Consider the following 24,767-nt stretch of genomic DNA (forward strand, 5'->3'; position numbering starts at 1 on the left):
AACCTGTTGGATGAAACATGACAAGGCTGTGCTCAACCAGCCAGAACCATTAACACACATTCAGTGATGCGAAGAAATAGCAAACTTACCTATATTCCCTGAGAAGATTTATTGAGAAAAGCTTGGAATACCTGCCGAAGATTATTTTTAACTTCACTGATGTTACAGAAGCATTTGTTAGTGTCCACAGAGAAGCACTCTGGAAGATCTTGACACACTACGGAATTCTAGCAAAGATTGTTGTTTTGATATGTCTTGTATGACAAGTCTGCATGCTGCATTAGGCTAGAGAGCAGACACAAAGAATAGTTTTAAGATTTTTCTGGTGTAAGTCAAGGTTGCCATACTATCTCCACTTCTGTTCTGCATTGTCATAGACTTTGGGATGAGAACAGCGATGGTTGTTGCCGAAGATACCGCTATTGTTTGGGCAAGAGGTAAACTGCCTTCAAATGTATGTGTTTAACTACCAGGCATTACTTTCAAAATATGACCTTTTAAACTGGGATTTCATTACAGTATTTGACAATCTCCCAGAGGATGTTTGAGAAGAGTTTAATTCCTTGGTTATGGAGGGCCATTTTGTTGCAAGGACTTCTTTTCGGGCAGCACTTTTTGCTGGTGACACAGCTTCTGGGGCAGTGGTGACATCTGTCACAAAGCGTAGAGCCTCATGGCTTTAGTTGTCTGGGATCCCTATAGAAATACAACAGACTCTTGAGGAACTACCTTTTGGGGAATGCAGTCTCTTCTCTGACAAGACTGATGAAGCGTTGCATTTTCTCAAGGATTCTCAAGCATCACTACTTGGCTTGTTGTCTTGGGTTCTGTACAGCAGCCTTACAGAGGAGGCAATACACATCTCTGTATAGACAGCTTTAGTACACTTCCAGACAGGCTGATAAGTCTCAGGGGCATCTTAAAACTCAGAAGGCCACCAGATCCTACTACTCTAGACACATCACACCGACACTCATCTGTTCCAAAGCAGTCTGTGACTGCTTTCCTCCCAATCACTTCCCTTGGAAACAAGTTGTGCCATTTTTTTTGGATCAGTGAATTCTGAGAACTGTGAAGATAGGTTACATGATTTAATTTGTCTGTCTTATCTGCCATCCACCAACCCCGTCACTTTTCAGCGACCTCTCTCATGGGTCTGCACTTTGGGAGGTGCAGATTCCTCTGTATCTGAGCTAGAGAGGGAGTGCTCTTTCAGCATGGGGGAGGGATTTCTACTCTCAGTACTACTTTATGCCTCAGGTCTGAGGACTGTCCTAGATTTGCAAAAGCTAAACACGTTTATCAGCAAAATGAAATTTCGGATGGTATCCCTTGCTTCCATTATTCCTCCCTTGGATCCTGATGACTGATGTGCTTCTCTTGATTTGCAGGGTTGCAAATCATGTGGGCATCTAACCGAGCCATAGAGAGTATCTGAGGTATATAGTGACAAGTCTCCACTACCAATATACTGTTCTCTCCTTTGGTCTGCCCTTGGCTCCAAGGGTCTTCATCAAGTGCATGTCAGTTATAAATGGCTCACCTCAAGAGAATTGGTAGGTATTTCTGTATCTGGAAATACAGAAATACCCACTATCTGTTTGATCTACCGCCAGTTCAGTCAAGAAATGGAGGATAACGTGCAGTGAACTCACTCCCTTTTGTTCAGCTGGGTTGATTAATAAACTAGGACAAATCAGTTCTGTTAACTGCCATCTTATGCTAGGATGTTCCATTTTTTCCACACTCTGTTTGGTAGGTTTTTTTAATGGATTATAAGAATTTACCCACCAGTTAGAAGAAAAGGAGTACTTGTGGCACCTTAGAGACTAACAAATTTATTTGAGCATAAGCTTTCGTGAGCTACAGCTCTAAGGTGCCACAAGTACTCCTTTTCTTTCTGCGAATACAGACTAACACGGCTGCTACTCTGAAACCACCAGTTAGAGATTCAGTTCTATCTTGAGACTTAAACCTGGTGGTTCTTGGTTCTTCCTGTTCTTAAACCTATTATGATGTAACTAAAGTATTGCCTTCTCAAAAATTATTGGCTTATTCCACCAGATCTCAGGAGCATTTCTAAGACCTATGTGCACATGGACATTTGCAAAGAGACAACTTAGTCACAGTACATACCTTTTGTAAAGCATTATACCATCACAACTGGTTCGAGGGCTGATCCAGATATTGGAAAATTGTTATGCAACCTTCAGCTCCCATCATCAGAAGGAATACTATTTGAAAGTCATATCTGTTCCATTTTGGGTGTATACAAGTACTTGAAGAAAAAATGCTTACTTACCTGTACTGTAACTCTAGTAATTTGAGATGTGTTGTGCACATGTTTATTCCACAACATGCCCCCCCTCCTTCCTTCTGTGTTAGTCTTATTTCCATCATGCTTCTCAGATGAAGGAACTGAAGAATGATTGTGTGGCTCTGCCCCTTTTTACCTTCAGCTGGTGGGATGAGGCAATAAGAGGTTGTATAAACACATTAGAAACATGAGACAAAGGAAAGTGTAATTTCGCTATTTAGGAGGGAAGGAGAGCTAATAATGGATGACCTTAAGAAGGTTGAGATGTTTGCTTCAAGAAAAGGAGTACTTTTGGCACCTTAGAGACTAACAAATTTATTTGAACATGAAACAATGTTCTCTATGTATATAAATTTCCCCACTGTATTTTCCACTGAATGCATCCGATTAAGTGAGCTGTAGCTCACGAAAGCTTATGCTTAAATAAATTGGTTAGTCTCTGAGGTGCCACAAGTACTCCTTTTCTTTTTGCGAATACAGACTAACACGGCTGCTACTCTGAAACCTGCTTTGCTTCAGTCTTCACTAAAAAAGTTGTGTGACCAGATACTTAACACAGTATTAACAACAAGGGGGAAGGAACACAAGCCAAAATAGGGAAAGAATTCTTTTAAAAGAATATTTAGATAAGTTAGATGTATCCAAGTCGGCAGAACCTGATGAAATTCATCATAGGGTACTTAAGGAACTAGCTGATGCAGTCGTGGAACAGTTAACAATTATCTCTGAGAACTCATGGAGCACGGGTGCAGTTCTAGACAACTGTGGAAGAGCAAGTAGAGTACCCCCCTTTAGCAAGGGGGAAAAAAGAGAACCCATGGAATTATAGAACAGTCAACCGAACTTCAGTACATGGAAGGATATTGGAACAAATTAATTAAAAAATCATTTTGTAAGCCCCGAGAGGATAATAGGGTTATTAGGAATAACCAGCATGGATTTGTTAAGAAAAAATTATGCCAAACCAACCTAATTTTCTTCAACAGGGTTACTAGCCTAGTGGATAGGGAGAAGAAACAGTGATATATTTTGATTTCAGTAAGGCTTTTGATACAGTCCTACATGTGCATAAGCAAACTAGGGAAATGCCATCTAGATGAAATTACTATAAGGAGGGTGCACTGCTGGTTGAAATCTTTTATTCGGAGTGGTTATCAACAGTTTGCTATCAATCTGGGAGTGCATATCTAGTGAGGTCACACGGGTCGATTCTGGGTCCAATACTGTTCAGTATTCTCGTTAATGACCTGGATCATGGAGTGGATCCTTAAGTACCCTATGATGAATTTATGAAATCTGCAGATGACACCAAGCTGGGAGAAGTTGCAAGCCCTTTGTAGGACTGGATTAGAATTCAAAATCACCTTGACAAATTGGAGAATTGGTCTGAATTCAAAAAGATGAAATTCTATGAACTGGAAAGTACTTCATGTAGGAAGGAAAAATCAATTGCACAGGTACAAAATGGGGAATAATTGGCTAGAGGGTAGTACTGCTGAAAAGGATCTGGATGTTCTAGTGGATCACAAATTGAATATGAGTCAACAATGTGATGCCATTGCAAAAAAGGCTAATATTTTGGGGTGTATTAACAGGAGTGTCATATGTAAGACATGAAAGGTAATTGTTCCCCTACTCGGCACTGGTGAGTTCTCCACTGGAGTACTGTGTCCAATTCTGCACACTACGCTTTAGGAGAGATGTAGATAAATTGGAGAAAGTCCAGAGGAAAGCAACACAAATGATAAACAAAATTTAGATAACCTGACTTCTGAAGAAAAGTTTAAAAAAAAATTGGACATGTTTAGTCTTGAGAAGAGAAGACTGAGGGAGGAACCTGATAAGTCTTCAAGTATGTTAAGGGCTGTTCTAAAGAGGACAGTGATGGATAACAGTCTGGTCTCCATGTCCACTGAAGGTAAGCGAAGAAGTAATGGGCTTACTCTTCAGCAATTGAGATTTAGGTTAGATATTAGGAAAAACTTTCTAATTATAAGGATACCAAAGCACTGGAATAGGTTTTCAAGGAAGGTATGGAGTCTGTCACAGGAGGTTTTTGAGAACGGGTTAGACAAACATCTATCAGGGATGGCCCAGGTATACTTGGTTCTGCCTCAGCGCAAGGGTTAGCACTAGATGACCCCTCAAGGTCCGTCCAGCCCTACATGGATTTTTATGATTCTTGATTCTATGAGCAGATGTGGGGCTCAAGAGCCACCTCTTTGGGACTGGTAGTGAAAACTCTCCGACTTGAATACACTGGGCATGCACGCACTTAAAGTGGAATAGATATGTGTACAGCACATCTTGAAGACCAAGAGTTATGCTAATTAACATGTAAGTAACCATTTTCCAGGTCTACAGGGAGTAAAATAGACACCAGAGCACTTAAGTATCAGGGCACTTGCTTCTGCCTTCAAGCCGCCCGGGCAGATTAAGATTTATTGCTGATTTTTGCACAAGGTATGGACCATGTAGCAGAAAACCATGTGCTATAGTAAACAAAAATTAAAGCTGCAAAAAGGATAATTATTAAAATGTTAAGTGAAGGCCTTTTCCCTCCATCTGTTTAGCGGTGCCTTCATGCTCGGTATGTTTGTTTACTGCTAGCACCAACCCTTTGGTTAGGCTTGCTGGCTACGCACTCATCAGACAGAAGGTTTTAATCTTACCTGTAAGTTATTTTCTCTGATAGGCATTCAATATCCCCCTGCATGAGAAGGAATAGAAGATTTTTTTCCACTGATAATTCTTTGGTGTATGTCTGTGAATAGTGCCATAATAGAGGCTCAAACTAATTGTATACGCCCATATTTTAAAAAAAAAAAAGAAAGAAAGAGAACAAAAAAATGCCACCGTGGCTAAACAACAGAGAGAAAGAGGTAGTTAGAGAGGAAAAAAAAAATTTAAAAATTGGAGGTCAAATCCAATGAAGGAAAATAGAAATGAGCGTAAATTCTAGCAAGTCGAGTATAAAAGGCCAAAAAATAATTTGAAGAGCAACTAGCAAAAGACACAAAAACTAACTGCAAAAAACTTAAGTACACCAGCTGCAGGAAACCTGCCAAACAATCAGTGGGGACACTGGACAATCAAGGTACTAAAGGAGCACTCAAGGAAGACCAGGCAAGTGCAAAGAAGCTAAATGAGTTCTTTGCATCTGTCTTTACTGCAGAGGATGTGAGGGAGATTCACGCACCTGAGCGGGTCTTTTTAGATGACAAAACTGAGGAACCATCACAGATTGAGGTGTCAGTAGAGGAGGTGTTGGAACAAATTTATAAATTAAACTAGTAAGTCATCAGGAGTGTATAGCATTTACCCAAGAGTTCTTAAGGTACTCAAATATGAAACTGCAGAACGACTAACTGTGATGTGTAACTTATTACTTAAATCAATCTCTGTACCAGATGACTGGAGGGTAGCTAATGTGACACCAATTTTTAAAAAAGGCTCTAGAGGCAATCCTGGCGATTACAGGCCAGTAAATCTAACTTCAGTACAAGCCAAATTGGTTGAAACTATAGTAAAGAACAGAATTATCAGACATAGAGTTGAACATGTTATATTGGGGAAGAGTCAACTTGGCTTTTGTAAAGGGAAATCATGTCTCATCAACCTATTAGAATTCTTTGAGAAGGTCAACAAACGTGGAGAAGGGTGATCCAGTGGATATAGTTTATTTGGACTTTCAGAAAGCCTTTGACAAGGTCCCTCATCAAGGACTCTTAAGCAGAGTAAACTGTCATGGGACAAGAAGGACTCTCTCATAGATAAGTAACTGTCTGAAGAAAAGGCAGGACTAAATGCTCAGTTTTCACAGTGGAAAGAGGTAAATAGTAATGTCCCCCAAGGATCTGAACTGGTACCAGTACTGTTCAACGTATTCATAAATTATTTGGAAAAAGGGGTAAACAATTGGGGGAATGGGGGAGAAGGGGCAAAGGCTGCAGGTGATACAAAATTACTCAAGATAGTTAAGTCCAAAGCAGATTGCGAAGAGTTACAAAGGGATCTCACAAAACTGGGTGACTGGGGAACAAAATGGCAGATGAAATTCAGTACTGATAAATGCAAAGTAATGCACATTGGAAAACATCCCAACTATACATTCAAAATAATGGGGTCTAAATTAACTGTTATCGCTCAAGAAAAAGATATTGGAATCACTGTGGATAGTTCTCTGGAAACATCTGCTCAGTCAAGAAAGGTAACAGAAAGTTAGAACGTTTGGGAAGGGATAGAAAATAAGACCAAAAAGATCATAATGCCACTATATAAATCCATGGTAATCCTCATCTGGAATAGTGTGTGCAGTTCTGGTCTCCGCATCTCAAACAAGCTATGTTAGAATTTGAAAAAGTATAGAGAGAAATACAACAAAAAATAATTAGGGGTTGTCATAAATATAAAGGGAAGGATAACAACCTTTATGTATGCAGTAAGATAAAATCACTCTGGGCCAGAGGTACAGAATCACTTACCTGTAAGGGGTTAATCAGTTCAATTAACCTAGTTGGCACCTGACCAGAAGGACCAATAGGGAAAGAAGATACTTTCAAATCTGCTGGGGGCGGGGGAGGGCAGCAGAAAGGAGGTTTTGTTCGTGCTCTTTATTTTGTTCTCTCTGGAGACAGAGAGAGAGACCAAGCAGGTAATCCAACTCCTACTGAAATGATACAACTAAAATTACAGAAATTGTAAGTAATTGCAAGGAAATACATTAGATTATCTTTTGTTTTAGTTTGTGAATTTTCCCTGTGCCAAGAGGGAGGTTTATTCCTGTTTTGTAACTTTAAAGTTGAGCCAAGAGGGGAATCCTCTGTGTTTTAAATCTTTTTATTACCCTGTAAAATTACCTTCCATCCTGATTTTACAGAGGTGCTTCTTTTACTTTTTTTCATAATAAAATTCTTCTTTTAAGAACCTGATTGGTTTTTAGTGTCCTAAAAACCCAAGGATCTGGTCTGTGCTCACCTTGTTAACCTATTTGGTTGGTATATTATTCTCAAGTCTTCCCAGGAAAGGGGGTAAAAGGATTTGGGGGGGATATTTTGCCCGGGGGGGGAAATAGGGCTCCAAGTGGCCCCTCCCTGAATGTTTGTTTAAATCACTTGGTGGTGGCAGCAATTCTGTCCAAGGACAAGGAAAGGAATTTGTGCCTTGGGGAAGTTTTTAACCTAAGCTGGTGGAATATAAGTTTAGGGGGTCTTTCATGCAGGTCCCCACATCTGTACCCCAGAGTTCAGAGTGGGGAAGGAACCCTGACAGGGGTATGAAACAGCTTCTGTATGAGGAGACTAAAAAGAATGGGACTGCTTATTTTTTGAAAAGAGAGGGCTGGTGGGGTGCTGGGGGGCAGGGCATATGATAGAGGTCTATAAAATCATGAATGGTGTGGATAAAGTGAATAAGGAAGTATCATTTACTCCTTCACACAGGTGTATCCCAATGAAATTAATAGGCAGCAGGTTTAAAACAAACATAAGTACTTCTTCACACAAGGCAGTCAACATATGGAACTCATTGGCAGGAGATGCTGTCAAGGCCAAAAATATAACTGGGTTCAAAAAAGAATTAGATAAATTCATGGAGGATAGGTCCATCAGTGGCTATTAGTCAGGATGATCAAGGATGCAACCCTGTGCTCTGGGTGTCCCTAATCCTCTGGGCTAGTCCACACTGGCAATGCTAAAGTGCTGCCATGGCACCGCTTTAATGTGGCTTGTGTAGTCATGGCAGAGTGCTGGGAGAGAGCTCTCCCAGCACTCTTAAAAAAAAAAAAAAAATCAAAAAAATCTCCACGAGAGGCGTAGCTACCACTGCTGGTGCACTGTTTACACTGGCAGTTTACAGTGCTGAAACTTGCTGCGCTCGGGGGCTGTTTTTTCAGTGTAGACAAGCCCTCTGACTGCAGAAGCTGAAACTGCATGACAGGATGGATCACTCGTTAATTGCCCTGTTCTGTTCATTCTCTCTGAAGCATCTGGCATTAGTGAACGTCAGAAGACAGGATACTGGGCTAGATGGACCATTGGTCTGACCCAGTGCAGCCATTCTTATGTTCTAATGATATAAGACTGGTCTGTTGAACATGGCAATTAGCGAGTGATCCATCCCCTGTGATACAGTTTCAGCTTCTGGCAATCAGAGGCTTAGGGACACCCAGAACACAGGGTTGCATCTCTGATGTAGGGATAAAATTAGAAAGGCCAAGGCACACAATGAGATCAAACTAGCTAGAGACATAAAGTGTAACCAGAAAACAGTCTACAAATACATTATAAGCAAGAGGAAGACCAAGGACAGGCCTGTTACTCGAGGGGGGGAACAATAACAGAAAATGTCGAAATGGCAGAGGTGCTTAATGATTTCTTTGGTTCGGTTTTCACCAGGAAGGTTGGTGGTGATTGGCTGTCTAACATAGTGAATGCCAATGAAAATGAGAGGAGGCTAAAATAAATTAAGAGCTTGTTAGACAAACACCTGTCAGGAATGGTCTAGATAATACTTAGTCTTACCATGAGCTCAGGGGACTGGACTAGATGACTTCTTGAGGACCCTTCCAGTCCTATGATTCTGTGTTGATTGTTGTGAAACAATGTCACATGGTAAGCTTTAGAAAATTTCATGTGGCTACATGGGTAGAGGAGACGCACATCAGGTCTCAGCCAGTTTCAGTTCTGAAAACAATTTTTAAACTCCAACATATGTGAGTGAGGAATACCTATGTCATCATTAGAGCAGCATTTCCCAAAGTGTGCGAGACAGTGCTGTGGGAGGGCACAAAATATTAGATGAGAGAAGTGGGAAGAGAGCTTTTAAATGTTCTCTAGAGTTTTAGTTTTCGTTTGAAAAAAGCAGTCTCTTGCTCTTATGGTTGCAAAGAAAGCCTCAAAAGTGTGAAGTGGGTATAAGTGATATATAGATATATGCTTGAGTTTGTAGAGAGACTGAAAGAATAGCTCTCAGGTGTGAACTGCATCATTCATTTTTATGGGTGCTAACTCAGATGCCACTGATACTTTAAACCTCAACTTTAACTGTTTCACTGCTCATCAAAGGATGTAAGAAAGGTGAGGAAGTATCATATCATGCAGATATACTCAAGCATTTTTCAAAGTATGAGGCAGGTTGCAGGGAAGTTGACCAAATTAAGATGGGTATCCCTTCACCTACGCAAATGTGAGGTTGCGGGGGGAGGAGGGGTAGAACTGATTTCATTTTTTTGAACTGAGGACTCAGTTTGAGAAACACTGATGTGGGAAAGTAATACGCTACCAGTTCATAGAACATATTTTTAAATCAAATGGGAATCCACACAGAAAATACCAGTGCAAAATGTAATGATGCAGCACAAAACTGATATTTTAGTTTGAGGCCAAACTTTTCTGCCTTGTTTTATTTTGCAAGTAGAAGATCCAATAGTTTATGTAAGACTTCTCAAGGAGTGTGTGTGTGTGAGTGAGTGAGACCGACTAAGTGGCTGATAAACCTCTCGAAGCCAAGGCTTCTCATTATGAAACGTGCCAAAGCACAAAGCCAGAGAGAAACTCTGAGTGCCAAGCGTCTCACTGATGGCTAGTCTTGTCTTCCTGCTCTCCTGGATTAACTGGAGCAGGGGGGCATTTCTGAACAAGGGTTCTGGTTTAGGCTCATCAGTGTGTGTTGGCTTATCTCATGCTAACTCTGTGACTTCTGGTATATAATTATCCTCCTTGACCCTCTTCGTTGGCCAGCTGACAGCAGAAACCTGGTAAGCGTATGCCACCTGGGGGTGTCAGCATTTGTTGCTGATTTAGAAATTGCACATGGACCTTCTGAGGTCCTACATTTATAGCATCTTGAAAAGTGGCAGAATTCCTTTAAAGAGTTGCTTTACCCAACTGTTTGGAGACTACACCTTCTCTTTCCTCCCATTGTTTTCTAACCACTGTTAGGGTGCAGAAACCAGTTATGAGTAAAACTGGAATTCTTACTAATTTTAAAGAAATTCCCTGTAAAGCTAACCTTTCCAAAGTAGTGTCTTAAGCCAGAAGAAAACTTGCACAAGACATTGCCCCAGAATAATAAAAAATCTGGCTTCTGCATAAAGTTCTCTCTCTCTCAAAATAATAGAAAAAGCTGGTTTCCTTTCCATCATGTAACATAAATAAACATAGTAACATTTTACTCAAATAAAAATGTGTGTAATTGTATTGCTATGCTGTTCATCTTTGGAACTAAGGAAACTAAGGGTTTTAGTAATGTTGCTCCCTAAATTAAGGGGTGATAGTGTTGGGAAATAAGAACCCTCACATATTTTACTTCTCTCAGAAGACACAGATTTCATGGTAGTGGGGTCTAGAAGAACCTCATACCCTCTTCTTTCTCCTTCAGAGAGGTTGATGCTCTTTCCTAGCTTTTTTCCATTGTCTCCGCCTCTACCATTTTCCTTGCCTGCATCAGCTGCTGTAATACCATGTGACATCTCTGCTTCTGCCCCAGCAATTATAGAGTACCAGCATTAGGTTTTTAGGATTAAGTTGGTGCATGGGGAACAGCTGAATACATTTCTAGTGTGTGTCTTTGCACACTTTCTAGCTGGGTTTGTGTATGTGCCATACACTCTCTCTTACTCCTTGATTGCCCTCTTTCACTGATGGTCAGTGTTCATTTAGTGCCTTAACTTATCAAGCAGCTGAGCCTGCTCTTCATCCATGGTGACCTAGCATATGATAGATGTCAAACAGCTCTTGTCCTCTGTCTACTTGTCTGTCCCCCTCCCTGCTATCATAACTGTTGATGGCAGACTTTGTACACCTTGTTATGAGTAATGTAAATGTTCCCCAATACTATGGTCCACACTTGAGTTCTTTGAGACCATTGCTCAGTTTTTTGTTGCAATGCTATAGGTGGCTCTTTGGTTGTCAGCCACAATCAGCGTAAAGAAGTTCCACCTATTATTTTTTAGTTTAGAATGTTTCCCATCACCAGCTGTTTAATCAAATTATGTACTCTATTTTAAAATTGTGACCCATGGCTCATTGACCATTATCAACATTAGAAGACTTCCATCTTGCAAAATAAATGAGATGCTTATCCCCAGAGAGCGTTACCCTGCTGAAAATGTTTTCTTGGAGGAGTTCTGAAATAAGACAGAACGCTTCTGTTCTCAACAAACTTGTTAGATTGAATAAATACCTCAAGCACAGTTTTGGTTTTTAAATTATTTTGCCTTTGAACAGCTAACTATTTATCCTAGTATAACACTAGAAAATAATGCATGTAGACCTGGGCTCTAGCAGTATTTATTCTGTCTCCACTGGCTAAGGGAAGGCATGTTGATTTCTGAATTTGTACTCACACAGTTGTGGGAAGTACATTCTCAGTTATAAAATTACTGTCTGAAAAGTCATTTGCATTTATAAATCTTTTTAAGAGTATCTGATACGTTTTCTCTTTTTCTTGACAGTCTGTGGTGGACGACTGGATTGAATCATATAAACAAGACAGGGATATAGCACTTCTGGATTTAATCAACTTCTTTATCCAGTGTTCAGGATGTCGAGGTACCTTGGAAACAAATAAATCTAAACTAGGTGACAGTTATACAATGTATATTTCAGTGTAAGTGCTGCTAAACATGCAGGAGACCTGGGGTCAAAACTCCTCATGCATGGTTTAGTTGTTGTATTTTGTGTACTTCATGGAATAATTCCAGCTAAAGTTTGTTTGTCGAGAGCCTTCTCTCTCTCTTTCCCCGTCCCCATTCTAAAGAGTACAACTCCTCAGAGATTGGTATGACTCCATCAACTAACAAAAAAGGAGACAGGATTTATTAATCAAGGTAGGTATATATTTATATATCCCTGACTCCCCATTTCTATTACCTCCCGAATCTTTTTTTTAAACCAGAAGCCCTGTGTGCAGCTGTATCTTAACTTTTTCCTTATTTCTTTCCCTCTAGGAGTTAAGTTTTGAAAATTGAAGAGAGCGGATTCTTGCTTATGCTTCAATTACCATCACATTAACAGCAAAGACCACTCATTTGGGGATAGGGCACCAATCATGTCTGTCTCAAATTCCCTTTCAAGCTATCAGGGATAAGGCAATTATCCTGTCCCACCCTCAGACTTTATCCATTGCTGTGGGATTGGCAGCCCTTGTAGGATCTCACCTGCCACCCCATCTTCTTTGTGAGCATACATTAGGTCCGTGGTTCTCAACCCAGGGTCCGGGGCCCCCTAGGGCAGCTGCAAGCAGTTTTCAGAGAGACTGCCAAGCATGGCCAGTATAAGACTCACTAGGACCCAGGACAGAAAGCCTAAGCCCCGCTGCGCGGGACTGCACCCTGGGGCCACGAGCCCTACCACCTGGGGCTGAAGCCAAAGCCTGAGTACCTTAGCTTTGCAGTGCCCCCTGTGGCGTGGGATCTTGGGCATTTGCCCTGCTTGCTATCCCCTAACATTAGCCCTGGCTTTTATATGCAGAAAAACAGCGTTGTGGCACAGCTGGGCTGTGGAGTTTTTATAGCATGTTGCAGGGGCCTCAAGGTTGAGAATCCCTGTGCTAGGTGTCTTTGTTCTTTCGCTTATCCTAAATAAATAAAAAAGGTCCTAGTCACCTATTAGTAGATAGCAGCAGGAGAGAGTGGGTTACCCTTTGCAGGCTCTGGAGGACTCCAAGGACTCAGGATCTCACTTTCTGCTTGTTTTGGCTGGAATGGAATAGTTAAACCAGTGATACTTAGACTGAGGCTTGAGAGCCACAAGTGGATCTTTAATGTGTTGCTTGTGGCTTTTTGCAGCACATGATATTAAAACACTGTGTGATTTAATTGTTAACCAATCTAAGTTATTAAACAATTGTAGTTGATAAAATAATATTACTGGGTCAGTCATTTTGCTGTGAGAATAATATATATAAAAATAGTAACTGGAAAAATGAATTCACATTACTGTGGCTCTTTTGGATAATGTTGATTACGAATTTGGCTCCTGAACCACTGAGGTCTGTTTGAATGTAATGGTACTTTATTTTTTTCCCCCAAGCAGTTTGAGAGACAGTTTTAGGTGCAGTCCCCATGTTCTCTCAACAGTCAGAGGCATCAGACCAACAGCATTCCCTTTCTACTCCTAAGGAGCTTGCCTCAGCAGACCTTTTGGCAGCATGGGAGAGGGAACTTCTGTTATAGGCTATACAGCAGGGTTCTCCTGGGATTTGGGGCTCTCTTTTCTGTGGTGGTTAGGGTTGAGGGTTCAGATCACCACTCTGTGTCAGTGGCTCTAGTACTTCTGGCTGAGGAGATTCCTCAGAGTGTTTTCAAAACTTGTTGGGCAGCTTGCTTCAGAGTGGTTATATTCTGTCTGTTTGATCTCTTCCCCCCTCCCTCCCAATTTCCATTTGCTGTTGGGATCCCTTTATATTGATTTTGGGCTGGCATATTAAACATTAGAACCCTAAGATATGTATATTCATTATTGAAGTTTTAAGGTGGGGGATGGGCACTCATTCTCTGCTGCTCTCCCCTAATCTTCTGAATGGCATTCCATTAAGCTCTCCCTGTCAGGGAAAGCAGCAATTCTAGATCTGAGACACTATTTTTTGATCACTGCCAGAGAGTGATGCAGGTTGAGTGACACCAACACCCACAAGCTGCTGGAAGAGCCCCCACCCCCTGGGAAGGCGTCCTGTCACCACTGACTGGTAATTACAGTGCTACAGGTGCCTGGCAGCAATTTACTCTCCACAGGGGGAGAGAGAAAGTGTTGTCATTGCTCTTGAGATGGCTTTGTCTGTCCATTTCTCTATACTCTTATCCTCTGGTACCCATGGTGACATCAACTTCAGCTCAGTTGCTCTCAGTTTAGATTGTTTAGTTGCTTATTACACACAATTGGCAGTGGAGAAAAAAATGGTGTTCTACTGAGGATAGCAACAGTTGGAAAGAGGGTTCAACTCCCTGGTGGCTCTCCGGCTGACCACACACAGTTCTTTTCCCTTCTTCAATAACCTGCCTAATTTCTAAAAGGGAGAAAGTATTTTCTTCACCTATTAGCTCTGTGCCTTCCTATTGATATATAGGCAATATTTAGGATGATATATGAATGGGTGGAAATCTCATCCAGAGGAGAGTTGGATTCTTTGTAACCCAGGCTCTTTGAGATATGACCTATCTACTTTGATTAACCAACTGGCCTGTATCCTTAATCTGAAATACTTTTCTTCACAGGCAGATGAGGACTGGGATCATATTCTGAATATATCTAAGATTTTTTTTTGTTAATTTTGCCATTCAGGATGTGCTATGCATGGAATATAATAACATTGAATTTAGGATTTTCACATGACTTTACACCCTTCTTACTGTGGCAAATATTAACAGAGATAAGAAAGAGCAAGGCAGCATTACACTCACAGAGTCTTATTGTGGGTGGAGAAGAACTTCCCATCTATATTGTTGGAATTCTGAACTCTTCAGTTGACTGGCTGTAACATTCATATCCAGGTGTGGAAATCGCAACTGCACTAATTGGCATTCTTCTATGTTCATTTTCATCCTTTAGTCCTCGATAAGGCTATGTTTTAGTTACGGGTATTTTTAGTAAAAGTCACGGACAGGTCACGGGCAGTAAACAAAAATTTTCCCAAAAGCATTTTGGAAGTATACACATGAGGTCAAGATCATTCAGGAAGTCCTGTTCTTCAGGACCAGTTTTATTAACTCAGAAGAAAATAAAATAATTCCTTTTACCCCTATCACAGGTACAAATTCAGTCTTTTCCCAGCCTTTCTGTCTGGGCAAGTTTGATCTCTCTTTCCTGAGGTTTTCATAAAGTCTACTCTGTTGGGAATTAAACTAATGAACACAAAGTCCAGCTGTCTCAGCCCTCAAATTTAATCAGTTCAAAGTCCAGCTGTCTTGGCCCACTGTTCCAAGTCTATTTTCATAAGACTTACCAGTCTACTCCCTTTGTCCAGCAGGAATCCACAAGATTCCCTAAACCCTCCTCTTCAGGGTTTCCCCACAGGAACCAATCTCTCACCTGTTGGGTCTGTCTCAGGCTTGTACTGGCCCCCAGCCTTGTGTGCCTCAGGGCTCTCCTCTCACTGAGCTACTAACTTTTTATTTCTTCTTTTAGTTTCTCCCCACATGTGGTATTAATCACTTCAATTAAGCTCCCTTGTTAGGAAGGTACTCTAATCAGATGCCCTTGCTCTAGAGGCCTAATTAATCAATTTAAGGGGTATGCTGATCCGGCACAGGTGCACTGGCCCTATATTACCCTCAGGAGTCAGTTACCCTGTGACAACATGTGACAAAATTTTGCCCAGTGAGTCTGTATCTAGCCCCAAAAACTTGTGGTTGAACTAGAGTATGAACTCCCCAAGAAAATTAGGCTTCATATCCCTGTGGGGGTTGTCCTGGTTTCAAACAGAGGAAAGTTTTGGATTCTTCAGCTTTTGAATAGCCCTTCTATTAGACATCTGTTTATTCAAGAAAGCGTGTGAATTCAGAATTGCCAACCCCACTCATTGAAAAATCATGTCAGGACCCCCAAAATTGAAAAATTAAAAATAAAAAATTTTGGATTCTTTCTTTCGTTTTGGTTTTTGAGTCATTTTGGTTCACATGTTCAAGCTTGTTTCCGAAGTTGAATGATCATCGGACTCCAGGAGCTGGGAATTGAAGAAAAACACTAAGTATCACAAGGCTTATGATAAAATCATGAATTGAATTGGCAGCATTGTTTCAAGCTCTGCCAGGGGCCTTCTAGCCATAGACAAACTAAGTAGCTGCCTAAAGTGGCAGATTTCCGGCAGAAGCATTTTTTTTAATGTTCATGGCCTGTACTTCTCCTGCTGCTGCCAATATTGCTCTCCTGGAGCTATCCCTGTTACGGGCACACCTGTTGCCTTCAACCACCATGCTGTCAGCCCTCTGCCCAGAACTCTGCCCACTGTACCATACAGCCCCCACTCACCTTGCATAGAAACTCTCAGCTCTACCTGCTGTACCATACCGCCACACGCTGTACCATAGAAGTCTGGCCAGTGTACTACGTAGCCACGTAGTACACTGTATAGAGCTCCACTTGTTGTACATAGACCCCCTGCCCCCTGTATTTAGCTTCGCCCATAGGGGCAGCACTCTGAAGTTTTGCCTAGAGTTACAGATTGTCTTGAAGAGTGTTTGAGCTCTGCCCACTAGGGATCCTTAACTGGAATTTCATTAAGAGAAATTAGTGATTAAGCATGTTCCCAAGGTGATTTCCCTTTTCACTTGGCTCAGGAAGCCTCTCTCTACCTTATTTTGTCCATCTATTCTTGAATGAAAGGAACTTCTATAATCTGTTTTTATCATGTGTCCCAAAAAAGTCCAAGTGCTTCCAAGGCTTCTACGACTCAGTGGGTGTGGATTACATGAAATAATTTTATGACTGCCTGAGAGATGGATGCTCTGCCATCTATCAGTGCTTTTCTCTGAAGGCCAATGACTGAATCAGATTTGTGGGTTGAAAGAGGAGTTGCAACCCTTTGGAACCGAATGAAAGCACCTATCTGTTTTTCTTAAATATCTTTTCATATCAGACTTCACAAGTCAGTTTTGATGGATGCTCTTAGTAGTTTTGTTTAAATTGTTGATTAACTAGACATTAGATAACTTGGCTCCATCAATTTATTAAATCAGCCCAAGCATAGAGGTTTGTACATTACCAGTCTGGAGAACAGTCTTGCAGTAATTAAAAAATGTAACATGTCCCGAGATATGAGCTCAATTACTTGTTTATTACAAGTAGAAAATTCCACTGTATTATTACAGACCTTACTTCTCTATTCTTATTTAGTTTCATACCCATATTTTAGTGTACAAAAACATCTGTACCAACCATCCCCAGCCTAGGTCATACCTAGCATACTTCATGTTTGGCAAGCCTCAGCAAAACATATATCTTGTTTCTGATAGATTTTCTATATATGAAGAACAGAGGGTATGGATATACAGTTTAACTACTAGTACGTTTCCCCAATAATGCTTAGCATGAGTACAAGAGATTCTGGAAGTATGATAATTGGCTAGCAGTACTCTCTTTGGGAAATGGATCTTGCATTATGAATCCATTTGCCTTTCAAGTTTTCTTTGTGGCTTACTCTGGTTATAGTTAACTCCATCTAGGCTAGAAATGTTTGTTCTAGATCAAAGGAGTGGTAAGTGTCCACAATAGCCTTTATAAATGTGCTAAGTGCCTGAACGAAAGCTTATGCTCAAATTTGTTAGTCTCTAAGGTGCCACAAGTCCTCCTTTTCTTTTTGCGGATACAGACTAACACAGCTGCTACTCTGAAACCTGAAGATAGTTGGCAGTCAACAAACTCATGGTAAAGTCTAGTGTAGACAGATTCTAAATTTTATAATCCTGAGGGCATTCTGTGCGAATACATTAAAAATTCTGCATGCAATATTTTAAAATTGTGCAAAATTCTGCAAATTTTATTTGTCAAATAAATGTGGAGGCTCCAGTATGGCATTGGGGTGCACAGGCCACTGGCTGCACAGAGGTGGGAGATCACTGTGTGGCTCCTCCCCACCCCAGGACACGGACTCAGCGGTGAGGCTGCAACTAACCCTGTCACAGCACAAGAACCCAGCCTGCCCCAGAAACACCCCAGGGCCTTGCCCCTCAGTGTGAGCAGGCAGGCTCAGCAAAGCAGGATCCAAGTGTGGAGGGGCTTAAGGTGTGGGCATCCAGATGTGGGTTGAGAGGGTTCTGTGTGGGGCAGTCTGGGTGTGGATGGTTCAGTGGGGGATCTGGTTGCGGGGAGGATCTGGATGCATAGGGGCTTGTTAGAGGTTCTGGGTGCAGTAGTAATGGGACTCTGCAGGGGGGTCCAAGTGAAGATGGTTGGAGCTCAGTGGGGTGGGATCCAGGTGCAACTGGTTGGGGCTCGGTGCTGAGGATCCAGGTGCAGGTGGCTCATCAGGATAGTCCAGGTTCCAGGGGAGTGGGGCTCATTAGGGGTGTTCTGAGTGTGGGGAGTGAGGCTTGGTATATGGGGGTCTGGATGCATGGGGTTTGGGCGGATGGGGGAGCAGTTCCCCCCGCTGCAGCTGAGGAGGAATGGGCACAGGAAGTGGCGGGATGGGGGTTGGGAGGGAGTTTGCAGTTTCCCACATGTGGGAGAGAAATCTGGGGGTGGGTATGACCCAGCTCCGGATGCTGTGCAACGTAAGAGGAAGTTTTGTCTCTCCTAGCCCAGCTGTGACTAGCAGCTGAGCCTGGCGCAGGGTAGGAGCCACCAGCCAGGTCTTCCCCAGTCCTGCCCCCTCCCGCACAGTTATTTACTTCCCTGCCAGCTGCCCCAAGCACCCGAAACATATTGCTGGGGAGGGTCGCATGAGTGCTCTTTTGGCTTCCCTTTGCTTCCCCATCAGAAAGTAATTTTTCTGCGGGGAAGCAAAGAAATCTGTGGAGGACATAAATTCTGTGCATGCACAGTGGTGGAAAATTGCTCCAGGAGTATGTTACAGTATTACTAAGTGGATAGTAAAAGGAAGCTTTTTTGAGTCTGACTCTTCTCATGTGGCCAAGCCCAAAGTCCTGTCTCGATGCAGATATAATATACCTCATCATACTATACTTATCTTTTCCTTTCAAGACTTAAGTGAATCTGAATTTTCTTGTTTTTCTATAACCTCAGATATTTTCTGATTCATATAATCTAGCAGTTCTTAGCAGATGAGATCAATACTTCATTTCTTTGATTCTGAGTATTTTTGCTAAGCCCCAGAAGGATTAGTGAAGGATCATTTGGTAGCAGTTCACTAACAGTTTGTAATATTGGGGTATAAACAGCATCCCAATACTCTCTTTAATAATTGGACACTCTGTCACTCCGAGTGCAGAAGGTGGGGGCCCGCAAGGATTCTAAAAATTAATACTTGTCACTCCCAAAGTTAAAGCTTTTTTCTGACCGTGGCTTGGTAAAGGCTGCCACCACCCAAATGCAAAAAAAAACCCCTTGGACCCAGGAAGTTTCACTTGGGAATTTCTTCCTGTGGGGTACCCTCAAGCCCTTTCACACACACCCCCCACTCACCCCGCCTCCTGGAAGAGCTGAGAAGGAAAACACAGGAAATTAGCGGTTGCCACCAGCTAATCAAACAGCATATGCACAAACCTCTTAGGACACCAAAAATCCAATCCTGTTTTTAAAAAAGGTAAATTTTATTAAAAACAAAAAAAGAAGGAAAATACATCTGGAACTTAGGCTTTTGCTAGATTTTAAAAGAGCAGTTATGACAATCAAGCACTCAAAATAGCTTTCTTGGGGGTTCAGCTTAAAGGTTACAAGCAAACAAAACCATTTGGGGTTAGCACAGAGGAGTCCACAAGCCAATAAGAAATAAAAGAAATAACCCTAATTGCGTCTTTAGACATTCCTTAATTTTTCTTACATATCTGAGGCGTCAAAAAAGTAGGTTTGAGGTATGAATTGATAATCTATAATCATACTTGGCTTAAAGCTGTTTACAGCATTACGACTGCATATCCCTGCAGCCCAGAGAACAATAGACAAAGTTTCTTTCCCAATTTTAAAAAGTTCTACCTTCCCATTGGCTCTTTTGGTTAGGTGTCCACTCCTTTTCGTTTACCTGTGGGCTTGTTAACCCTTTACAGGTGAAGCAAGCAGAGAACAGACCAAGAGGGATTTTACAGCCAACTGGCTGGTTCACTGTCCATCCAAGGGAGCTACTCCTCCCCCCTTCATGAATCACAGACACATTCACCATATATGCATAACATCATCGCTTTTATCACAGTTTCTCAAACAAATATCCCCACTCAATCTATATATCTCTTTTAACTTTGCTAGTGTAAGGTAGCAAGACCACAAGTAGTATCTTAGAGAAATTATTTTATCATACTACAAATTGAGTTGGTTTTTTGTCACAAATCAAAGCCCATTACTTGGATGTAATTTGTCTATCCAAATCCTTTCCACATCATTTTGGAAATTCATGTTTCTTTAAGAAAATGGTTAACAAAGATTCATATAAATTACAGTAATACTGGTCTACTTGGGCTCATAGGGCTCAGGCTGCAGGTCTAGAAATAGCAGTGTAGACGTTCCTGCTCAGGCTGGAACCTGGACTCTGAAGCCTAGAAAATTGGGAGCAAGGGTCTCAGAGCTCAGGCTGCAACCCAAGTGGGAATGTGTACACTGCTATTTTTAGACCCACAGCCCCAGTCAATTGACCCAGGCTGAGACTCAGTGCTCTGGGTTTTCCTTTGCAGAATAGACATACCCGTGTTGATTAAAACCGTTGCCTGTCCATAAGACCGTAGATGTACAGGCTTTTAGTTTGCCCTTTCTTATGTTAAACTCCTGAGATTTCTGTCTTTTAGGAGGAAAACATAACCATGAAATCTGCTTTAGATAATGAAAACCATGACTGCTCGGCTCTGATTTTCAGTGTGAAGTGGCCTATAAAAAGAATTCTCCAATCCCTAGAGATCTGCTCAAAGACCTCTGCCATTATGGTTCACTCTCTAGGAAGAATCTTGTTTTAATGTAGCCAACCTGCTGTACTGTTAAGGTGATTCAAATCACCTGAATCCATGACAATAAACAGGGCCAATACATGTTAAAATCAGTGCCAAGTGGTCATGGTTTTTGCAGCAGGTAACGAGACCCAGCAGTGCTGGCAAGATCATATTTGATTTGCATAAGTCTCTGACTTATATATGTCTTCCTCTTCCACTTGTATGGAGGATCCTAAAGAAGTCTGCTTGTCATGAGACTCCTCTAATCCTCATTGTCCTGGACTGTACAAGGTGGGATTTTTACGTGGGTCTGCTGATGTTCTCCCAAGGGGTAAGAATCCATTTGCTTTAGGCCACGTCCTCCTTCAGCAAGGCTCTGTAGTGCCTCCAAACTCAGGTTCCCCAAGTCTCTTGGCTTGGTTTGTGAGAGGGAACTACTGAAGTGTGTCAAATGTGTTAGACAAAAAAGAAAGATCAGGGATGGTGTGGGTCTGCTGCTCAATGGAGAATGTGAGCTGGTAACGGAAGATGATAGGAAGACAGAGCTGCTCAATGCCAACTCTACTTGAGTCTTCTCACAAAAAATATTTGACAGATGATTAGCAAAGTTACAATAGAAAATAAAGGGGAAAGGGTGCAGATCGGGATAAGTAAAAAATCCACCAGAGGTCGTCTGACCAATTTGAGTGAATGCAAGTCTACAGAGCCTGACGCTATTCACCCCAGGGTACTGAAGGAATTAGATGAAGAAATCTCAGACGCACTGGCAATAATATTTGCCGACTCATGGATGACGGGAAAGGTGCTGGAAGACTGGAGAAAGGCTAATATAGTGCCCATCTTTAAAAAGAGGGAGCTGGGGAACTATAGACCAGTCAATCTGACTTTGATACCTGAGAAGTTACTGGAGCAATGTATAAAACATTCAATTTGCGAATACCTGGAGGATGAAGCGGTAATTACTAGCAGTCAGCATGGATTTACTAAGAGCAAATCACGCCAAACCAGCTTGATTTCCTTGTTTGACAGGATAACTGGTTTGGTGGATAGGGGGAATGCAGTGGACATAATATATTGGACTTCAGCTAGGCTTTTGATGCAGTTCCACATGGCATTCTGATAAGTAAGCTGAAGAAATGCATGCTCGGCATCCCTACCATTAAGTGGATACATTGATAAAACAACTGCAGACAAAGAGTAACTATTAATGGAATGATGTCAGATTGGATGGCGGTCTCAAGTGGGGTTCCACAGAGATCTGTTCTGGGTCCAGTGTTATTTAATAACTTTATTTATGATCTGGATGTAGGAATAGATGTAGGTCCAGTGTTATTTAATAACTTTATTTATGATCTGGATGTAGGAATAGAGAACATATTGATCAAATTTGCAGATGACACAAAGGAAGGGGGTGTTGCCAACACTTTGGAGGAGAGAGCTAAAATTCAGAAGCATCTTGATAAATTGAAGGACTCGGCTATAGACAAAATGAAATTCAACAAAGACAAATAGAAGGTACTGCTCTTAGGGAAGAAAACTCATGCACAAATACAGAATGGGGGATAACTGGCTTAGCACAACCTCAACAGGAGTCAGGAATGTGATGCTGTTGCAAAAAACACACCCATGCAGTTTTAGGTTGAATTAACAAAGGCATAGCATACAAGTTATGGGAGGAGAGAGACAACCCTACTCGGTGCTGTGTAGGCTAATGGTTCTCAAACTTCATTGCACTGTAACACCTTTCTAAAAACAAAAATTACTACACGACCCCCATGTGGGGAACCAAAGACAGAGCTTGCCCAAGCCCCTGGTGGGGGGCCAAAGCAGAAGCCTAAGGAATTCAGCCCTGGGCATGGAACATATAACCTGAGACTCACTGCCCAGGGCTGATGCCGAAGCCTGAGCTCCACCGCCCGGGGCTGAAGCCCTTGAGTTTCAGCCCCAGACCCCACCAAGTCTGCTAGCCCTGGTGACCCCATTAAAATGGAGTCGTGACCCACTTTGAGGTCCCAACTCACTGTTTGAGAACCGCTGGTCAGTTAGAGGTACTGTATCCAATTTTGGTCACAGCTATATAGAAAGCATGTAGAGAAACGAAAGGATCCAGAGGCGAGTGACAAAAATGATCAAAAGGATGGAATGCAAGCCGTCTCAGCACAGGCTGAAGTAACCGGGTATGTTTATCTTGAAAAGAGGAGATTAAGAGGGGATATGATTGCGTTCTTCAAATACTTGAAAGGCTTCCATAAAAAAGATGGAGAGAAGTTCTCTTGCCACAGAGAGCAGGACAGCAGGCAGTTTCATTTTTCTGTTTAGTAGTGGATGCAAACAACCATCTGGTTACATACCAATCTATTATGGGTTAATTGGTTGGCTTGCAAAGTTTCTTTATTGTGGAGGAAATGGAAGGACTTGGGATATTTGTAACTACAGTAGAACCTCAGAGTTACGAACACCTTGGGAATGGAGGTAGTTCATAACTCTGAAATGTTCATAACTCTGAACGAAACATCATGGTTCTTTCAAAAGTTCACAACTGAGCACTGACTTAATACAGCTTTGAAATTTTGCTATGCAGAAGAAAATTGCTGCTTTTAACCATCTTAATTTAAATAAAACAGTTTCCTTATCTTGTCATATCTTTTCTTTTAAACTCCCCCCCCTTTTTTTTAGTAGTTTACATTTAACACAGTACTGTACTGTATTTGCTCTTTTTTTTGTCTGCTATGCCGTCCGATTGTGTACTTCTAGTTCCAAATGAGAGGTGTGGTTGACCGGTCAGTTCGTAACCCTGAGGTGGTTCTTCGAGTGATTGCTCATATGCATTCCAATAGGTGAAGCATATTCTCACCAGCAACTACACACCGCACCACAGTAACTCTAACTCAGGAACCAATCCATGCAACAAACCTCGATTCCAACTCTGCCCACATATCTACACCAGTGACACCATCACAGGACTTAACCAGATCAGCCACAGCATCACCGGTTCATTCACCTGCACGTCCACCAATGTAATCTACGCCATCATGTGCCAGCAATGCCCCTCTGCTATGTACATTGGCCAAACTGGACAGTCTCTACGTCAGGGATCCCCAATGCGGTGCCTGCGGGGCAGGTGCGTGCGCCTGTAGGACACTGCGCCACCAAAATGCCGCCGAGACGCATTGCTGTTTCTCGGCGGCAGTTCGGCGGTAATGCTTCTTGCCCCCGCCACATTTCGGTGGCGGGGTGTCAGGCGCCTGCCACAGTCTTCTGGGAATAGGAATATGTTATTCCCACAGAAAGGTTGGGGACCACTGCCCTACGTAAGAGGATAAATGGACACAAATCAGATATTAGGAATGGCAATATACAAAAACCTGAAGGAGAACACTTCAACTTTCCTGGACACATAATAGCATATTTAAAGGTAGCCATCCTGTAGCAAAAAAACTTCAGGACCAGATTTCAAAGAGAAACTGCTGAGCTTCAGTTCACTTGCAAATTTGACACCGTCAGCTCAGGATTAAACAAAGACTCTGAATGGCTAGCCAACTACAAAAGCAGTTTCTCCTCCCTTGGTGTTCACACCTTAACTGCTAGAAGAGGGCCTTATCCTCCCTGATTGAACTAACCTCGTTATCCCTAGCCTGATTCTTGCTTGCATAGTTATACCTGCCTCTGGAAATTTCCACTACATGCATCCGACGAAGTGGGTATTCACTCATGGAAGCTTATGCTCCAATACATCTGTTAGTCTATAAGGTGCCACAGGACTCTTTGCTTCTTTTACAGATCCAGACTAACATGGCTACCCCTCTGACACTTAATCAGAAAAGAAGGTTAGATGCTAAATGATTGTCAACATCAGGTAATGTTTTTTGGGGTGATTGTCCATACACCATCCTTGATAGAAGTTGGTAATCTCTCCTACCC

At 41.9% G+C, this 24,767-nt stretch overlaps 1 protein-coding gene across 5 annotated transcripts in view; it reads left to right on the forward strand.

Moving 5' to 3' along the window:
- The window catches only part of STAG1 (STAG1 cohesin complex component), a 373,810-nt gene that overhangs the window by 102,485 nt on the left and 246,558 nt on the right, over positions 1 to 24,767 (forward strand). For 4 of the 5 annotated variants that reach the window (XM_077825490.1, XM_077825488.1, XM_077825489.1 and 1 more), the window contains one exon: positions 11,772 to 11,868. In XM_077825490.1, the coding sequence (XP_077681616.1) occupies positions 11,772 to 11,868 (97 nt within the window). Of the gene's footprint in view, positions 1 to 11,771; positions 11,869 to 22,308; positions 22,362 to 24,767 lie in introns of those variants that run through there. The other variant, XM_077825492.1, reaches the window with a different exon arrangement.

The sequence above is a fragment of the Eretmochelys imbricata genome, chromosome 9, assembly GCF_965152235.1.
Source record: "Eretmochelys imbricata isolate rEreImb1 chromosome 9, rEreImb1.hap1, whole genome shotgun sequence".
NCBI classification, from domain to species: Eukaryota; Metazoa; Chordata; order Testudines; family Cheloniidae; genus Eretmochelys; species Eretmochelys imbricata.